Source organism: Rattus rattus, chromosome 5, assembly GCF_011064425.1.
Source record: "Rattus rattus isolate New Zealand chromosome 5, Rrattus_CSIRO_v1, whole genome shotgun sequence".
NCBI lineage: Eukaryota > Metazoa > Chordata > Mammalia > Rodentia > Muridae > Rattus > Rattus rattus.
In genome coordinates, this window is record NC_046158.1 from 64,335,783 (window position 1) to 64,355,942 (window position 20,160).

The 20,160-nt window shown below is 35.7% G+C and overlaps 1 protein-coding gene and 1 non-coding gene across 2 annotated transcripts; one reads left to right on the forward strand and one right to left on the reverse strand.

Annotated features, from left to right (window-relative positions):
- Positions 1-3,541: 3,541 nt before the first annotated feature.
- LOC116902475 lies at positions 3,542-3,645 on the forward strand. The gene has a single exon (XR_004388093.1). It is a non-coding gene; the product is annotated as a U6 spliceosomal RNA (small nuclear RNA).
- A 6,197-nt stretch (positions 3,646-9,842) lies between these two features.
- LOC116900320 (olfactory receptor 5AS1-like) lies at positions 9,843-10,781 on the reverse strand. Its single transcript, XM_032902077.1, has one exon. It carries the CDS (start codon positions 10,779-10,781, stop codon positions 9,843-9,845), a length of 939 nt encoding a protein of 312 aa, XP_032757968.1.
- Positions 10,782-20,160: the final 9,379 nt, after the last annotated feature.

A 20,160-nucleotide genomic window follows, 5' to 3' on the forward strand; every position in this document is an offset into this window, starting at 1 on the left:
TTATTACTTATATCTTTGACTTTACTTACCAGCCTTTTTTTTTTTTGTCACAGCTTAATGTGCTTGTACATGCGCGCGCGCACACACACACACACACACACACACACACACACACACACACACACCAAAATAGGTGGCTCCATAGTAGAAACCTTACAATAACATACATATTTCTGAATTCAACACATGAAAACACACATGATCTTACACATATATAGAGAGATAAAGTTCTTACAGATTTCTGAAGTCTTAATTGCAATGTGGTTAAAGTACAAAATTACTTATGTGTGCATGCCTGGAAATTTGTAAGAAATTATGTCCATACGCTTGCTTAGGGGTGAAGGTAGAGTTATGTAGAGAGGCTTAGGCATACCTATCACATGGTCTTCTACCAAAGTAGATTGTTACTATCTACTTTTTTCTGGAGGATACCTTCTTTACTTTTATTTTCTTTCTTCCTTTTTTTTTTTTACATTTTATAAAAATAGTATAAGAACAAAACCAAGAGAAACCTGGGCATATACCTAAAAGATACCACAAGACATCTTCTCCACTATATTCATAGCAGCCTTATTTGTTATAGCCAGAAACTGGAAGTAACCGAGATCTCTCTAATTTGAAGAACAAATAAAGAAATGTAATTCACTTATATAATGCAATACTATTCAGCTATGAAAAAATGAGGACATCGTGAATTTTGTAGGTGAATGGGTGGAACTAGTAAATATCCTGAGTGAAAATCATCTTGAGTGAAGTAACCTGACCAAAAAGGACGTGGTATATACTCAATGATAAGTGGATATTAGGCACAAAGTAGAGAATGCCCGTGACATACTTCACAGATCCTAAGTAGTTAAACAGGAAGAAAATCCCATGTGAAGATGCTTAAATCCCACCTAGAAAGGGAAACAAAATAATCATGGGAGGCAGAAGAAAGTGCCAGAGATCAGGAGTAGAAGAAAGGGGAGGTGAGGATCTGGTATGGGTGGATGGTAAAAAGTAGAGAAGCACAGAGTGCCAGCCAAATGAATGGAAACATGTAGATGCAGGGGTGGGGCTTGAGAGTTTTGGTGTTGGGGGTAACCTCTAGAAATTCCCAGAGACCTGGGATGCAAAAGGTTTCCAGGAGTCAATGGGAATCACCTTATGCAAAATGCCCAACAGTGGGGAAATGAAACCTAAAGAGACCACTTACAATAGATAGACAGGGCTCCCAGTAAAAGGAAGGGCATCCTTACCCACCTTCAAAATTTTGACTCAGAATTTTTCTTCTCTAAAAGAAATGCAGAGGCAATAGTAGAGCATAGAGTGAAGGAATGGCTGACTAGTGATCAGCCCAATTTGGGATTCATCCCACGGGCAGGCATTAAACCTTGGAACTATTACTGATGCTATAGTATGCTTGCAGAGAGGAGGCTAGCATGGCTGTTCTCTGAGAGAGGGATCTCTATGGAAGAATTGGAGGAAGGATTGAAGGAGCTGAAGGGGATGGCAGTCCCATAGGAAGACCAACATTGTCAACTCACCTGGACCCCTGAGAGCTCCCAGAGACTAAGCTACCAGCCAACTAGCATACACAGGCTCATGTGATGCCCCTGGCACATATGTAGCAGAGGACTGCCTTGTCTGGCCTCAGTGGAAGATGATGTGCCTAGAGACTTGATGCCCTAGGAAAGGGGAGATGGGGGGAGGGTAGGTGGGGAGAACTCTCTTAGAAACTAAGGGGAGGGAAATATGGGAAGGGTAACAAAGATGGGAGGCAACAATTAAGATATAAATAAATAGAATAATTTAAAAACACATATACACACATATATAAGCCACTTTTCAAAAGAAGTAAGAAATCAAAATTAAAATACAAAAACTAACACTAAACAAACAAAAGCTATAAACAAACAAACTGTATATAAATAAAAGCATGCATACACACGAACAAAAAAGAAAACAAAAATAGTCCTATGCAGTCCATTCTATATTGATTATCTATTACTGAACATGAAGCCTGTCCTGGAGTGTTTGACGTACCTAGTGTCACTCTATTGGAGAAAACTGACTTTCCCTCTCCCAGCAGGTATAATAAATTGTTCAGTTGTTAACCTTTCCCTGACTATGTTTGTTTTCTTTCATCCATTCCACTCACTCATTTATTTATTCAGCTTCTAACAATATAGCAAAATAATGTATAATATAAAGCAAAAACTGAAGTGAAAATTTTAGGATTCTCAGGGCATAATGATGTTTTATTGGGACAGTCATGTGAATGTTTTGCTGAAGCCAACTTGGGTGAGAGGATATTTTGCAAAAGCAGACACATGAAAAACATTTTTGCTTAGAAGACCAACTTGAAAAAATATTTTGCTGAACCAGACATATTGGAAGACATGTGATGTTTAGAAAATATATAAATATGACCAGAGTGTGACAGGCTTGTGCTTTGGGACATCTTGCACTGCTTCACTAATCTCCTCTGACAACAATCTGGCACTGTTTGGTCTTCCACAGTGTTGCTGATCTTAGCTTGTCATAACTTCATAGATAATAATGACAAAGAACTTCTCATGATATTCTGGCAGTTTCTTGACATTTTCATGTACTCTCTTAAACTTGGTGGATGTCCATGGTTTCTCCTGGATCAAACCACTGCTACTGATTTGTTTGTGTTGTCTTCTAAGTCGACTAGTCTGTATCTGCTGATTCATGTTTGATAGTTTGCTAACAAACTGAAATAATGATATCCTGATAAGGAAGCTGGAAAAAGACCCCAAAGAACTATATCTAAACAGGTTCACATCCCCCTTTGCCCTATTAACCCTTATTTTCTCCTACATCTAGTAGGGTGTGGGCAACAAGGAAGGTTGAAATGTTTAACAACCCTTTTTACAGTAGGTTTTGAAAAACCTAAGTCTATAAAAAATTATCACTTCAGAGTTGGACAAGACAAATCAACAGAAAGAAAAGAAGACCAACTCATTTTCTTCCTTAGCAATCCCATGAAAACATGAAATCAGAAGGGAAAGATATAGGCAGAGACTAACAAGCTTGTTCAGTCTTTGTGAGTTCTCATGAGCTAATGTTCATGTTGACTTAAAGGACCCACTGTTTTTGTTGTACTCTTTTCTCTCTGGTTTCTACCTGTCTTTCTGCCTTTTATTCTGAAACTGTATTGATAACCAAGAACCCGAGACTAGATAGACACCTGACTGGGAAGGGGAATAACAATCGAAATGTAAATAAGAAATACTCAAGTTAATAAAGATATAAAAGAAAAAGAAAAGCCAAATAATACCACTCTAAAAACAAAAGGAAAGGAAGAAAAAATATGTAATAATAAAATTACTTATAATCATATTTTCCATACTCAAAGATCAGTGCGTTATGTACCTATAACCAGAGAAGTTTCATAGTGCAAAATAAAAAACAAATTTAGAAATCCATAGACAGATATTATTACACAAACAGTGGGAGACCTGAACACTGAGCACTGAAAGGAATGTCTCCAGTAAATCACTCAACTCAATGCTCATGCAATACCAAGAGAAGTGTGTGATTCAGCAGTACATATACTAAAATTGGAACAATACAGAGAAGATTAGATGTCCCTTTTGCAAGGATAACATGTAAAATCATGAAGTGATCCATATTTTTCAATAAGGAGGGAAGCTATACCCTACAAAAAGCAAGAAAGTAATCTACTTTTAATTAACCCCTAAGAAGATAGCCACAGAAAAATAATACCACCTCTATCCACCACCACCATGACCACAACAACAACAACAACAACAATAACAACAAATAGAAAACAATAATCATTGTTCTCTCATAGCTCTCAACATCAATGGACTCAATTCTCCAATAAAAAGACATAGACTAACAGATGGGATATGTAAACAGGACCCAGCATTTTGCTCAGTTAGTGACAAAGACAGACATAGCCTCACAGTAAAAGGCAAGAAAATATTTTTTCATGCAAATTGTACCAAGGAACAAGCTGAAGGGGCCATTCTAATTTCAAATAAAATTGACTTTTAACCAAAAGTTTAAAAAAAGGTAAGGGAGGACACTTCATGGTTGTCAAAGAAAATAGCCACCAAGATGAACTCTCAATTCTGAATATCTATTCTCCAAATGCAAGGTCACCCACATTCATGAAAGAAAATTTACTACAAGACAAAGCACATATTGCACTTCACACAATAATAAAGAGAGAATTCAACACCCCACTCTCATAAATGGACAGAACATGGAAACAGAAATTAAACAGAGACATAGTGAAACTAACAGAAGATAAGAACCAAATGGATTTAACAGATATCTATAGAACATTTCATCCTAAAACAAAAGACTATACCTTCTTCTCAGCACCTCATGATACCTTCTCCAAAACTGACCATATAATCAGTCACAAAACAGGCCTGAAGAGATAGAAGAAGATTAAAATAATCCCATATCAGATCACCACGGATAAAGACTGGTCTTCAATAACAAAAACAAAAACAAACAAACAAAAAAAGAAAGAAAGCCTGCATTCACATAGAAGAAGAAAAATGATCTACTCAATGATAATTTGGTTAAGGAAGAAATTAAAGAGTTTTTAGAATTTAATGAAAATGAAGCCACAACATACCTAATCTTATGGGACACAATGAAAGCAGTGCTAAGAGGAAAACTCATAGCTCGGAGTGCCTCCAAAAGAAAGGGGAAATTTTCTTGAACAAAATACCAATGGTTTATGCTCTAAGATCAAGAATCTACAAATGGGTCCTCATAAAACTGTAAAGCTTCTGTAAGGTAAAGGACACTGTCATTAGGACAAAATGGCAAGTAACTGATTGGGAAAAGATCTTTACGAATCCTACATCCAATAGAGGACTAATAGCCAATATATTAATATCATAGTTCTGCAGGAGAAAACCTGCTGTGAACTCCAGTTTTTTTTTTCTGATATCCCCAATAGATCACAAAGATCTTCTCCCCCATCATCCTTTACACCAACTCATTGCATTATGATATCCTCCAACAGTAGCAAGTAACACCAACAGTTAAACATGTACACTAAAGCTGAAAACCATCTCCATCACTACTTTTCCCCAAATACAATCTCTATGTCTGCTTTCTAGCTGTGTTCCACTAAATACAATCCTACATTCTCAGCCACAGCTATGCAACAGAACATCTGTGGCAGCTTTCCCTGCCATTCTCCTCCTCTTTTATGTCGATCCCACTGATCTCTTCCTTGTTTCCTCCTTCCCTCAGTTCCTGGGTTTGGGACAGGCCAGACCTACAGCAGGCATGTTGTACTAATTCAAGGTCCTCTCTTTCCATGGCAAAAAAATAAGCTAAAGGTAAAATTGTGCCTCTCCTACTATGGTTGAGGACTAATCCCTACATTCTTATACCAAGCTCTGTATTAGAAAGCATTATGTGTTGTCCCTTTCCTTTTTGTCTAACCCCATATCCAATGGTTCAGAAGACCTTCACCTTCAAAATTCCTTCACCCAACTCATCTCACTATCCCTGACTCTAACATGAGAAAATATTTGCTGTGAATGCATTAAGTGAGAATTCTAGCAGACCTTCAAAGAAGACCTAGTACTAATATTCTTCATACTATTTCAAAAAATTGAAACAGAAGGAATACTACCTCATTTGTTCTTTGAGCCACATGAAAAGGTTCTGTAAGACAATAGACACTGTCAATAGGACAAAACAGCAAGCAGCAGATTGGGAAAAGAGCTGATAGATGGCTAATATACAATACATACAAAGAACTCGAGTAATTAGACTCTAGAGAGTCAAATAACCCTATTTAAAAAAATGGTGTACAGACCTAAACAAAGAATTCTCAGCTGAGGGATATGAAGTGGCTGAAAAGTACCTAAAGAAGTGTTCAACATCCTTAGTCATCAGGAAAATGCAAACCAAAACAACATTGAAATTCCATCACAAACCAGTCACAACGGTTAAGATAAAAAACTCAGTTAAAAGCAGGATGTGGAGAAAGAGGAACACATCTCTATTGTTGATGGCATTGAAAGCTGATACTACCACTATGAAATCAGTCTGGCGGTTCCTCAGAAAATTATACATAGTACCACCTGAGTACCCAGCTATACCACTCCTGAGCATATACCCAAAAGATGCTCCAACATATAACAAGACACATGCTCCACTATGTTCATAGTAGCCTTATTTATAATAGCCAGAAGCTGGGGGGGGGAGGAAGATGCCCTTCAATGGAGGAATGGATACAGAAAATGTGGTATATTACACAATGGAGTCCTACTCAGCTATTAAAAACACTGACTTCATGAAATTCTTTGGCAAATGGATGGAACCAGAAAATATCATCCTGAGTGAGGTAATCCAGTCACAGAAGAACACACATAGTAGGTTCCTACTGATAAGTGGATATTATCCCAATAGCTCAGAATACCCAAGATACAATTCACAGACCATATGAAGCTCAAGAAGATGGAAAACCAAAGAGTTGATTTTTCAGTCCTTCTTAGAAGGGGGAACAAAATACTCAAGGGAGGAAATACAGAGACAAAGTATGGGGCACAAACTGAAGGAAAGGCTATCCAAAGATTGCCCTACCTGGGGATCCATTCCATATAAAGACAACAAACACAGATATTATTGCAGATGCCAAGAAGGGGTTGGTGAAGGGAGCCTGATATAGCTGTCTCTTGAGTGGCTTTGCCAGAGCATGACAAATACAGAGGCAAGTGCTCAAAGCCAACCATTGGACTGAGAACAGGGTCCCTAATGGAGGAGATAGAGAAAGGACTGAAGGAACTGAAGGGGTTTGCAAACCATAGGAAACACAGCAATATCAACTAACCAGACACCCCCCCCAAAGCTTTCTGGGACTAAACCACCAACCTGGGAGTACACATGAGGGGAACAATGGCTCTAGCAGCATATGTAGCAGAGGGTGGCATTGTTGGACATCAATGGGAAGAGAGACCCTTGGTTCTGGGATGCTTGATACCCCAGTTTAAGGAAATGCCATGGCCAGGAGGTGGGAGTGGGTGAGTGGGTGGGGGAGCACCTTCATAGAAGTAGGGGGGAGTGAGGATGGGATAAAGGGTTTCAAGATGGGAAACCAGGACAAGAGATAACATTTGAAATGTAAGTAAATTTAATATCTAATAAAACTTATGATGGCCTTTAAAAAATATTTGTCCCTTACTTTATTTTTGTATTGCAATAGCAAACAAACTCAGTTCACTGCTGGATGTGGGTGACTGCAGAGGTTTATAAAAGTGAGATAAATAAGTAGAACAGAATGCTTTTTGGATGGATTTAAAATTGCACCACGAGATAATATCTCATTGTCACAATTACTTTCACAGAACTGCACATTACATTACTGTGTAAATTTTAATTTTTCTTACATCTATTGAAGTTTATATCTGTTTATTAGTTCTTCAACTAAGTAGCTAATTTATGTCTCTTTGTTAATCACCCTGTTTATTTGAGAGAATTTATGTTTTTCTGACTTTGGAAATTATAGTTTGATGCCAAGTTATAGTGTAATGATCAGAATGATGAGTAGTAACATCACGTTCATTAAAGTTCATAATGTATCCTTGCTGTGAAATTGTGAAATTGCTAGTGTGATTTATGAAGATGCATCAAGAAATTAATACGCTGTATGTAGAACATTGGCAGTCATAGATACACAAGAGCATTGTAGGCTAGAACCAAAAAAGAAAAAAAATCAACTATTTTCCACAAATATGACAAAGTTTATCCCATCAGCGACAGAAAAGATCAGCATGATGGCTTGAACCTAAAATCCCAGACATAAAGAGATAAAGAGGAGAGTCCTTGAGGACTGCTTGTCAACCTGTGTTGTTGAATTGAGAGAGTCCCACATCGCAGGGAGAGCAAAATAAAGATTGTGTCCAACCAAAAGAAACGCCCATTGTCAATCCTTGACCCGCATATGCATATGTACACCTGTGAATATGAACTTGTATAGACATACATGCAGACACAGATGCACACTCAGATGTTGTAAATTTCAAATATGTAAATGTACTTGTCATATTTAACTTGAAACTGTGAGTTATTTCTCACTAATGTTCTTTTCATTTTGTATATTTGACATTAAAATATGATGACAATATTAATAATATTAAAAATACAACAAATCCACACTGGAGTGGAAAGCTTATGGTGAGTATCAATGATTTAGTAGATTAAATTTAAAATTTAATTCTTAAATTTTCTCAATGATTTCTTTAAACGAACTTTTAATTGTAGCAAAAATATTTTAGGTGAATTATATGAATAAATTCAGTGGTGTTGAATCAAAAATTAGTTATCTTAAATCATATTAAAGCTATGTATAGAAAAGCAACAACTGATATTTTTCTAAATGGACACATATGTATGCCATTATTACATAACATAGTAATACAATTTGTAGTCATAATTATTCAGAAAAGGATGAAAATATCTTCTATTTTGAAAAGTGGAACATTAAAATTTTTCTGTTTAAAAATTTCATGACCTCTTGCACAAAAAAATTTATACATTATAAAAATGACTGTTGTAATATATGCAATAGAAGTTTAAGACACATTGTTAGTGTTAAAATTGAATAGTCTTCATAAATACCAGTTGCAAATGATTGGAAAAGGAAGTAAAATAGTGTCTTAGTAAATACAGTCAAATAATTCGTTTAAATATAACCAATATTGAATGAAATCGTGAAATCTTAAAGAAAGTAATTGAAGATGTGAGTAAATGGAGAAATATCTCAGTTAATGGAAGAATAAACACCTGTCAATCTCTTTGCATCTGGAGTAAATAAGTGGTGAATTTATATTATAACAGTAAAACATTCGTGAATTTTTTTTTTCAGAAAGAATGGAAACAGGCAACATCAGGAGGTAAGAGGTGGGGGGACTCTCTAGAATGTACCAGAGACCTAGAAGGTTAGAGACTCTTAAAAATTAAAGCCAGGGATCAAAAATGAAATGCCCTACAGTAGAGCGAGGGAACTTGAAGAGCCGTCCTGTAGTAGAGAGGCAGAGCGTCAAGAGGAGGGATGGAGTTGCCATTTCACAGTCACAAACTGTGACCAAGAATTATTCCTATCTAAAAGAACTGCAGGGAAAAATTGAGAAGAACCCAAGGAAAAGAAGGACCAATGATAGGCCCAAACTGGGATCCAGTTCCAGGGGAGGTCCCAAGGCCTGACACTATTACTGATGCTATGGTGTGCTTACGAAAAAGGGTCTTATCATGATTGACCTCTGAAAGATCCACCAAGCAAAAGAAAGAACCAGATACAGGTATTTACACCCAACCAATAAACAAAAGCTGCTGACTCCTGTGGTTAAATTTGGGAAATTCTGGAAGAAGCTGAGGAGGAAGAAAACTAGCAGTCTCATCTAACCTGGACCCCCGAGATCTCTCAGAAACAACCACAAACCAGGCAACACACATCAGCTAATAGGAGACCCCCAAGACATATACAGAAGAGGACTGCCTGGTCTGGCCCCAGTGAGAGAAGTTGCACCTAACCCTGGAAATACTAGAGGCCCCAAGATCTGGGGAGGTCTGGTAGGGTAGAGGTAGTGGGATTGGGGACATTCTTATGAAGACAGGGGTAGGCGGGTGAGGTATGGGAAATGGACCAGTCAGACGGTAGACTTGGAGACAGATAAAATCTGGATTGGAAAAAAAGATTAAATTAAAAAAAATGAAAGAGAAAAATAAAATTACAGAAAAAAGTAAATTATTCGTTGTTCTTTTTAATAATGAGAATATACATCTTTAATGGCAACCAGGAATTAACATTTATAAATAATTTGGATACTCATTCACCTGAAGGTCCCTTGTTTATCAAATAATTTTTTGAGTGCATTTTTCACATCTTTGTTTCTAAAGCTGTAAATAATTGGATTCAACATAGGAAACACAACAGTGTAAAACAGAGCAACTACCTTATCAGTGTCTGGGGAATAGCTGGTGGTGGGACGCAAGTACATAAAGAGCAGAGTTCCATAGAACAAGGTGACAGCTATGAGATGAGAAGCACAGGTGGAGAATGTTTTGCTCCTGCCTCCTGAGGACTTGATGCTCAAAACAGTAATGAGGATGCAGATGTAAGAAGTAAGGATGACCATGAAAGTGCTGGTCTGGATTGTGCCGCATAAAGCAAAGAGCAGAAGCTCATTAATATAAGTATCAGCACACGATAATGCAAGGAGAGGTGGGATGTCACAAAAAAAATGGTTGACAATATTGGACCTACAGTATGGAAGCATAAACGTGAGTGACACATGCACCAGTGAGGTCACACTTCCACTAAAATAAGCCAACACAACAAGGCTGAAGGAGACCTTGCGAGACACCAATGTAGAATAAAGCAGTGGGTTGCAAATGGCTGCATAGCGGTCATATGCCATCGCAGCCAGGATAAGGCACTCCGCGTCTGCAAAGCATGCAAAGAAAAACATCTGTATAGCACATCCATAAAATGAGATACTCTTCTTGGAGGCTAAGAAGTCTACCAGCATTTTAGGTGCAATAGCTGTTGAATAGCTGATATCTAAGAAAGACAGATTGCTAAGAAAGTGATACATAGGGGTTTGAAGACTTAAGTCAATATTGACTAGGATTATTAAGCCCATATTTCCCACCAAAGTTAATGTGTAAACTATGAGAAACACTAAAAATAGCATGAGTCTTAACGGCAGATAATCTGTGAATCCGATAAATATAAACTCTGTTGGCTTGGTATAGTTCATGTACTGCATTTTCTTGGGCTTCTTGCTTTTCTCATTGGCAGTTGATGATATCCAGCAATGTAATGTTCTCTCTGTGATGGATGAAGCAAGGTTCTTGTTTTCTCTTCTAAGAATGTAAGAAGAAATTTTAAATGTGATATATACATTTTTAAATAGACAAGATAGTCTACCTTATTTCACCTATATTTCATTATTTCCTTACTTATAATATTACCCACTTAAGGTGGGGTACAAGTTTGGACTAAAATTAGATCAAGTATATCTTACACTCTAAAATTTATCAGAACCCTTTATATATTCATAAAATGTTGTGTTAGAATTTCATAAAATAAGCCACATTTATCAAAAGATATTTATTTATTTTTATTGGAAACAACAGCATAAATACAGGCAAGGAAAATTAATAATTGTACAAATGTCACTACATGAAAATAAGGTATAATACCATCCCTGAAACAATAAAGCAACACTGCATAGTATCCATATTCCATTGTTTCAATTATAATTATTCCTATTTGTAGGAATTAGAGCTTGGGTACAGTTTCATACACCATCCGTTTACCCATGGTAACTGATAAGAATGATGGTGATGATGGTCCTGATAAAAGCAATAAATAATTAGTATAAATCATGAGTTATGGAGAGTGGACAGTTATTTGCATGTCTCGTTTCACTTAGATTTCTTGATTGTCATATGTAATATTAGAGAACTTTTTTTACACTTGGACTGAAACAAAGGATATAATTAATTTATCCAAGTTCACTTCAATGCTGCTGATGATCTTGAACTGTTTTATACTGCTGTGAAAATTTTAGGTTCAGTTTTAAGATAAAAGAATATTAACTACAGTTGTATAAGCTTAGGGATGATCTAATCCATATTTGTAAATTTTTAAATGAGAAGTCTGAATAATCTGAAAACAGTCTCCCAACAAGGAATATATTCTCTAATTATTTTAACTGTCCCTACTCTATTCCTCCTTTGCAACATATTATGGATAGATGGAAGCACTTTCATTCCTCATTATATGATTGTATTACTCTGTTCCATCATGACTATTGTATCTGCCAATACCATACAATGAAATGCCAACTATCTGATATTTATAAAAGATGCAAAACAAGTGACCACACAAGATTGGGACAGAGAGGATAGACACATAAAAATCTTAAAAAAGGTATTCTTGTTATCTATTAAAAAATTAACGAAAAATTCAAATAAATGTTAAAGAATTGAAAAACTCCTGTTCCATGAATAAAATTAAAGAGATTCTCTGCCATTGGTTCTCAAGTTTCTAAAATGTGAAAAGTCAGCTATCTTCTTTTGGTAGTAAGTTAGTAATAACTACTCAGTGTTTTGGTTTAATTGTTATAGGAGAGGCTACCTTAGATATATTACACTGTTGACCGATGTTCTCTTAGCACAGATAAACTCTGGCTCTCATACGGAATCAATAAAGATATATTATTGAAAGCATATGTATCAGCTTGTCACATTTACCTTAGATATCCATTGATAGATCAGGGATTAATACACTTACCTCAGCACCATCTAAACAGTTTCAACAGTGAAACCTATTTTCTTTTGGAGACAATATTTCTCCCCAGGTTTTGAAAATAAGTCTTGTTGGAGATCACTATTTATCTTACAGTCAATGACAAGTAGGGAATTATCCCAGAGTAATTGCCATCCCTATGGACAACTGTGTAGGCAATTATTCTTTGCAGAGATATGATTTAGCCGAGTTCTTGTAAATGAAATAAAATGAACAGTGATAACATGATTGACTCTTGTGTAGGAATTAACATCCCATTTGTGTTCACATCACAGGAGATATTTAATCATAAACCCTAACAGCAGAGCTTTGTTTTCTCCTTGACATGCCTCTGTAGTTTCTGTAAATATCCAATGAGATTTCAACTACTACAAAAGTATTGAAGGATGTACTTATAGGAGAAAAACACAGTAGAGGTTCAGTGATGTTTAAGGCTAAGAAAATTGATCATCTTCTCTGCTGGTGAAAGAATTCAATCAGAAAAAAAAGACTCTTGAGCACAAGTAGCAGCAGAGAAAATCTTAGGACCAACACACAGAATCAATAGATTCAAACATCTTTTAGGTCACTTCCATTTCTGGAGATTTTAGGCTCTGATTTCCAGGAGGATGGTGTTTTCAGCAATAGGAACTAACTTTACATTTTAGAGGGTAAACAAGGGCAAACATTGTATGTTTTGGAGTCTCTTGGATAACCCTTAGACAGCTTAACAGAGGCTTCTCATGCCTGTCCTTTGGGGTTTTATTAGGTAGCTTTTGGTTCCTGGAAGGAGCATTGTCAGTCCAGATGAAAAGTTGAGCTGAATGGCTCCTCTCTGAGAAGGTAGCATATGAACTTCCAAAGAAGGAAGGCAGACAACAGTTCTACCCATCTGTGACACCTATAATCCACATTAATGGAAAAAAATCTTAATTGTACAATAGTGGAATGGGTATCTTGGCAGTAATCAACCCCTTCTAACTGGATGTAAGACCTGTTTAACAAGAAATACACTGCCTGTTCCTAACTAAATACAAACTGCTAGTGACATCATAGTCATTGGGAGAGAATCTTCAACCTCTAATTATTAAGCCAGCATAATCCTTTATAACAATCTATAGATACTAATCCTTATACATACGGATAATCATAGTCTTCATTCTTAAAGAAATTTCACTTTGCATCATATGGAGAACACTACACTAAAACACAGCTAATAAAAATAAGGACCTGTGGGGTCCAGTCCCAAGAATATATCCATAAAACACTCACTCATCTAGGTCCCTGGGAGCAATGCCTAGGAAAAAATACAAGGAGTATGAGAGTCATAAGATTGAGATTTTTACTGTGATGTTGTGTCTCATAATACTATTAGAAGCTACTCACATAAAGTTTTACTGATCTGACCTCTCAAATATGAACTAAACAAAGATGATCCTAACATATCAAACAAGTCTGAGATGGTTTCAAGCTTAATGGTACTGAATATGGAGGTAGTTGCAAATGGTATATGAGAAGGTTGGTGGAAGGAAAGGAAAGAAGGAAATGATGTAATTACATTATAATCTCAAAAAAAATTGGTGGGCAAGAGTGTGTGTCTCCTTTCTCCTTTCCCTTACTTGAGATTGATCAGTTTAGAAAAAAAATAACCTACAACAAAAACAAAAACAAAAACAAAGCTAAAAGTCCACTCCTGTGCTAGGTATGTAATATTCTGGCTTTGAGCTTGCCTTATCACACTTGACTGGCCAGCCAGCAAGCCCTCCTCCCTATAGGTAGAAAGGCTTGTGAAAAAGTCTTGTCTAGCCTTTCTCTCAGGCCAGGAGGTTAGGCGAGAAGATTCGCCGTGCGTTTTTGCTATCTATCTACACCTTCTTCCCCATATATATACCTGTCAGTGATTTGTGTAACAACTGATGTGTCAGTACGATTTTCTGGAATTGTAGTTTTGGTTTGCTTCTCAATTATCTAAGTGACTAGAAAGTAATTATTTCAAAACATAGATGCTAGCATTAAAACTGATGATAGAGATAACCACTAATTAAATATTACTTTATTATTTTGAGGAAGGGGAATTTTAGTGTTTCGTTGTGTCTAACTTTGACAAACCTTTAAATTCTGAGCAATGAATGCCCACTTCACCTTGTGAGGACTGTGGAAATCCACACAAGTATGTAAAACAGTTTTCAGTGGGTGGCGGTGATTTGTAATTGTTTGCTTTCTTTAACAATTATAGCAGTCTTTCCCAATAGTTTAAACAATATGACTAATTTTTAAATCCTCTAAATTCTGATGGCGACATGTAACTTAATAAGATTGAAAAACTGAAAAATAGATAAAATAGGAGGTTGATTTTAAGGGAAATCAATGTACTTAATCTGCATGTCAGAAAGTTCAAGATCAAATGTCTTTCTGCATGAAGGGTTTCTCAATTAATAGTCATGTTAACTTTATACTACACTGGTCCAACATAAACACTGATTCTAATGTAAATATAAATTTGAATCTAATGTCAATGTAACTATTCTCTAGTTTTATATGTAGGAAAGATTGATACATGTGAAAAAATTGAGTTAAGTACTTCATGAATTTGAGCAGGTGAGTATGTCTGTTTATAATGGTTACATCATCCAAGGCCAGAGAATTGAGCCAGGAGGGTGACTCAGTGATGGGAGTGCTTGTTGTTTAACACAACGGTTTGTGTGTTATTCTAGCCTTTGTATAATGCACTTCATTTGTAACATACATCTACAATCCCAGCATACTTGGGTCAAGATACGAAGTAGGAAAGAAAATCCCGAAATTTAAGGGCCAGCTATCCTGAAATATGTAGTAGAGTGAGAGAGTAGAAAGGAATATCTTGTGTCTACAAGGTAGTATGTGAAAAGGAATTTCTGAAAATTGTCCTATGACATCCACATACGCATCACCATATGTATTACATGAATACAACTTCTCTCCCTCTCCCTCTCCCTCTCCCTCTCCCTCTCCCTCTCCCTCTCCCTCCCTCCCTTCCTCTCACAGGCACACACACAAGTAATGCACACGCACATACATGAATACATATTTTACTGGTGAATTTGAAGTAGTTTGTAATCTGCATAGTTTGTTTTATTCTTGTTGTTCTTTTCTTTTTATTACTTTAATGACTCACCCACACACATACAAAACAATACAGAACAAAAACAAAACAAATCCAAAAACAATATAAAACAAGCAAACAAAACTTCCAGAACTTTCACTTTTATTTGTAAGGAGAAGCAGAACACATTTGGTATTTGCCTCCACATTTGTTCATGTGAATTTTTAGGTAACGCGGGAACTGTAACAAAATAGTTTCTCTATCACTGCCTGTCAGTTGAAAGAATAGAATTATCCATAGGATAGAAGATAGCACTTTTAATGCTAACTGGAAATACTTGGACTGTATCTGTATGTGTCAGTCTAGTCATCTTGGGGTGGGTTTATAATGAGATATTCTAACAGACAAGTTCACTGTTACCATTTGCATATACGATGCCCTTCAGTGAGCCTGTGCTTTTGAATGACTGCTCTCTAGTTATTCTAAGAAATCTAGAAACTTGAGTGAGTAGGACTGAAGTAAAGCCTTTTCCCAGAAGGCCTAGCATTATATTTTATATCTAGCTTACTGAATCTTCACCTAATAGATATATCTTCTCTTTCAACTGGTTATTCAGCTGCTATGATGTTTTCTCAACCCATAGGGTGAGAAATACAGGGAAAAGAAAAAAAATACTACAAATATATTTTTCATAATCTTGTTTGCTTGCAATATAAAAGATAAAAAGCATTTAAGATCTGCTTGAAGGTTGGGGGTTTAGCTCAGTGGTAGAGCGCTTGCCTAGCAAGCGCAAGGCCCTGGGTTTGGTCCCCAGCTCCGAAAAAAAGAAAAGGAAAAAAAAAAAAAAAAGGTCTGCTTGAAGGTTTCAATATTACATTCATTTTACATACAGCTGAAGGCATTTCTGATGTCAATAAATCCTCTTACAAGTTAACTACATTTACTTCATTAAAGGAAAAATGAACACCTAAGTTGCACTGCAAAGTTTTTTTTATACCTCTGTGCTCATTTTTATTTTAGAGGGAGGAGGATGATAAATAAAAACATAAGAGAGCCCTCTTGCTCTCTTTCTCTCTTCATATATACATACATAGGCTTTTAATCAGAGCATTAAGAAGGATCAGAAGTTTAAAGTCATCCTCAAACTACATAGTGAGTTCAATATAGCTTGTCTAAAAAATAATAAATAAATGCTATATATTCACTTGAATTGTTAATTGAAATTGTGCAGCAACTTCTGAGTGTAACTTATCTAGCTTTCTTTGAACCATTGTTTTCATAATTGTTTACATAATGGTTTATTCTACAAAATAAAATATCAACATCATTGTAATTATTCAGGGAAAAACAATGCAAACAACTGAAAAATGACTTCAGATCATTAAAACACACAAGCCACATTAAATATGACTTTCTTCGACTAGTGAAGTTATCATTTTAGCTTTCCTGTCCACTAGGTTTTTTTGTATCAATGCCTGTACTCTTTGATTACTTAATTAGAATAACTAAGTAAATACCCAAAGGGTCTAATCAATGACAATCTTTTGGTAAAGATTTTAAGTTTAACTCTAAACTTACTGAAGGAAACATAACATATAGGGCAAGTATTAAAAGTGATGACATCCTGGGGGGTAATGGTGAACACAGAGTGAAGCTATTTGGGTGATTCTGAGACTTGTTTTACTCTAAGTTAATGAAGCCCATTGACAATTATGTAATTACTTCACCATGAGAAAAGTATAGGCAATATTAGAATGTTTCTTAACAACGTTATTTCCCTTTGAATCTCAGGAGAAATCAAAAGCCATCACAAATATTTAATGAATCTGTATGTTTTCATTCTTTTACATACAAAAAACTCAAATAGATATTTAGGTGTTAGAAATGACTGCATAAAAATATTTGATTTCTTAATATTGTTTAATACCATTACTTACCTTAAAGACACAAAAAATCTTATAAGAGTAAAATATAAAATTCTTTTATCTGCAAAAGAATTTTTAAAAAGGCATATCTGTTCATACATTTTGAAACTGTAAATATTTTTTTCTTCATCTTTATTAAATTGGGTATTTCTTATTTAAATTTCAATTGTTATTCCCTTTCCGGGTTTCCAGGCCAACATCCCCCTAGCCCCTTCCCCTCCCCTTCTATGTGGGTGTTCCCCTCCCCATCGTCCCCCCATTACCGCCCTCACCCCCAACAATCCCGTTCACTGGGGTTTCTGTCTTGGCAGGACCAAGGGCTTCCCCTTCCACTGGTGCCCTTACTAGGCTATTCATTGCTAGTCAGTCCATGTATAGTCTTTGGGTAGTGGCTTAGTCCCTGGAAGCTCTGGTTGGTTGGCATTGTTGTTCACATGGAGTCTCAAGCCCCTTCAAGCTCTTTTAGTCCTTTCTAAGATTCCGTCAACGGGGTTCCTATTATCAGTTCAGTGGTTTGCTGCTGGCATTCGCCTATGTATTTGCCTTATTCTGTCTGTGTCTCTCAGGAGAGATCTATATCGGGTTACTGTCAGTCTGCACTTCTTTGCTTCATCCATCTTACCTAGTTTGTATGGGCCACATGTGGGGCAGGCCCTAAATGGGTGTTCCTTCAATCTCTGTTCTAAACTTTGCCTCCCTATCCCCTCCCAAGGGTATTCTTGTTCCCCTTTTAAAGGAGTGAAGCATCTGCATTTTGGTCATCCTTCTTGAATTTCATGTGTTCTGTGCATCTAGGGTAATTTGATCATTTGGGCTAATATCCATTTATCAATGACTTCATACCATGTGTGTTTTTCTGTGATTGAGTTACCTCACTCAGGATGATATTTTCCAGTTCCATCCATTTGCCTATGAATTCATTTTCTAATATTATTTGTCCATCAATGTGGTCAGTGATCATAAAATGTGTCCATTAGAATAAGTTTCTAAAAAGTAGAAATTAATAAAACTGTAACTATAAAATATAAATTTTATGTTATTAATATGCACTATGAATATAATTAAATGTTTTTAAATGGGACTTTAAGTACCTTTGATGTTAATAGTTTACTTTCTGCTTTAAAAATTTATAACCATAGAGAATGGTACAATTTCATACAGTAAAATATTGCTATATGGAAGTTTGAATCAAGAAACCTGTTCATGTCATCTTAATATATAATTCAATCAATTACAGTACATTACATACTGCTCAAAATAAAATAACCTTCAAAATAATTTCATAAGGTTTATTTCTTACTTTCTCTCTCTTCCTCTCTTTGTTTTCTTTTCTTTTTTCTTTTCTTTTTGTTTCTTTTGTTTTCACTACTATTGAAGTACATAGTTTTCTTTCTGTTTTTATTTTTGGAGTCAAAGACTTATGTGGTAGTTTATATAATATATTTTTAAATTTGTATTCATAATATTAATGTTGCAGATATCCTGTTTTACCCCTACCTTTGTCTGATTTTATATTTCATATCATTTGAATTCGTTTGATAGTCCTACTTGTGAGATTGTATCTAATTGCACTTTAGATTTTCATTACTTTATTATTAGTGATGGTGAGCATTTTATCATATATGAACAATTCTTTATGTCTTATTCAGGTACATGTCTAGTCAAGTCCTTTCGTCATTTGTATAATGAGTTATTATTAGAAATCTTGTTGCTATTTATTTTTATGAATTATACAAATATGTTGATTAAGTGTTAGGTCAACATGACACCATCTACAATAATTTGAGAAGAACAAGTTATCAGTTAAGACAACACACCAAGCATATTGGTCTATGGGTAAGCATGTAGTTCACTTTCTAAATTTGAAAATAATATGGGAGCACATAGATCACTGTGGGAGAAGACCAATCTGGGCGTCTTTGCCTAGGGTGTATAAAAAAACAAGCTGATTAAACATTGGTGATAAGCCAGAAAACAGTCTGCCTTTATGACTTCCAATTCAGTCCTTGCCTCAATATTCCTGTTCATATTGCCTTAAATGAAAATTTTGTTCCATGCTGACCTCCAGCTGAATCAGCATCATTTGTTGAAAATGCTGTGTATTTTTCAATGGATGGTTGTAGCTCCTCTGGTAAAGATCAAGTGACCGTAGGTGTGTTTGTTCATTTATAGATCTTCAATTCTATTCAATTGATCTACCTGCTTGTCTCTGTACCAATACTGTACAGTTTTTATCACTATTGCTCTATAATACAGCTGGAAGCTAGAGATGGTGATTATGCAAGAAATTCTGCTTTTACGGAGAATAGATTTAGCTACCCTGGGTTTTTGTTATTCCAAATGATTTTACAAATTGTTCTTTCTACCTATATGAAGAATTAAGTTGGAATTTCGATGGGTATTGCATTAACTCTGTAGATTGCTTTGTGCAAGGCAGTCACTTTTACTATATTCATCCTGCCAATCCATGAGCATGGGAGGTCTCTCTGTCTTTAGAGATCTTCTTTAATATCTTTCTTCAGAGACTTGAAGTTCCTGTCATACAGATCTTTCACTTGCTTGGTTAGAGTTACCCCAAGGTAATTTTATTATTTGTAAATATTGTGAAGGGTGTTGTTTCCTTAATTTCTTTCTCAACCTGTTTAACCTTTGAGTAGAGGAAGACTACTGATATGTTGTGTTAATTTTATGTCCATCCACTTTGCTGAAATTATTTATTAGATTTAGGAATTCTGCGGTGGAATTCATGGCATTACTTAAATATACCATAATATCATCAGCAAATAGTAATATTTTCACTTTTTTCCAATTTGTATACCTTTGACCTCCTTTTGCGGACTAATTGC

Excerpts from the sequence above, each read along its gene's own strand:
- LOC116900320 (XM_032902077.1), bottom strand. The coding sequence starts at position 10,781 with ATGCAGTACATGAACTATACCAAGCCAACAGAGTTTATATTTATCGGA.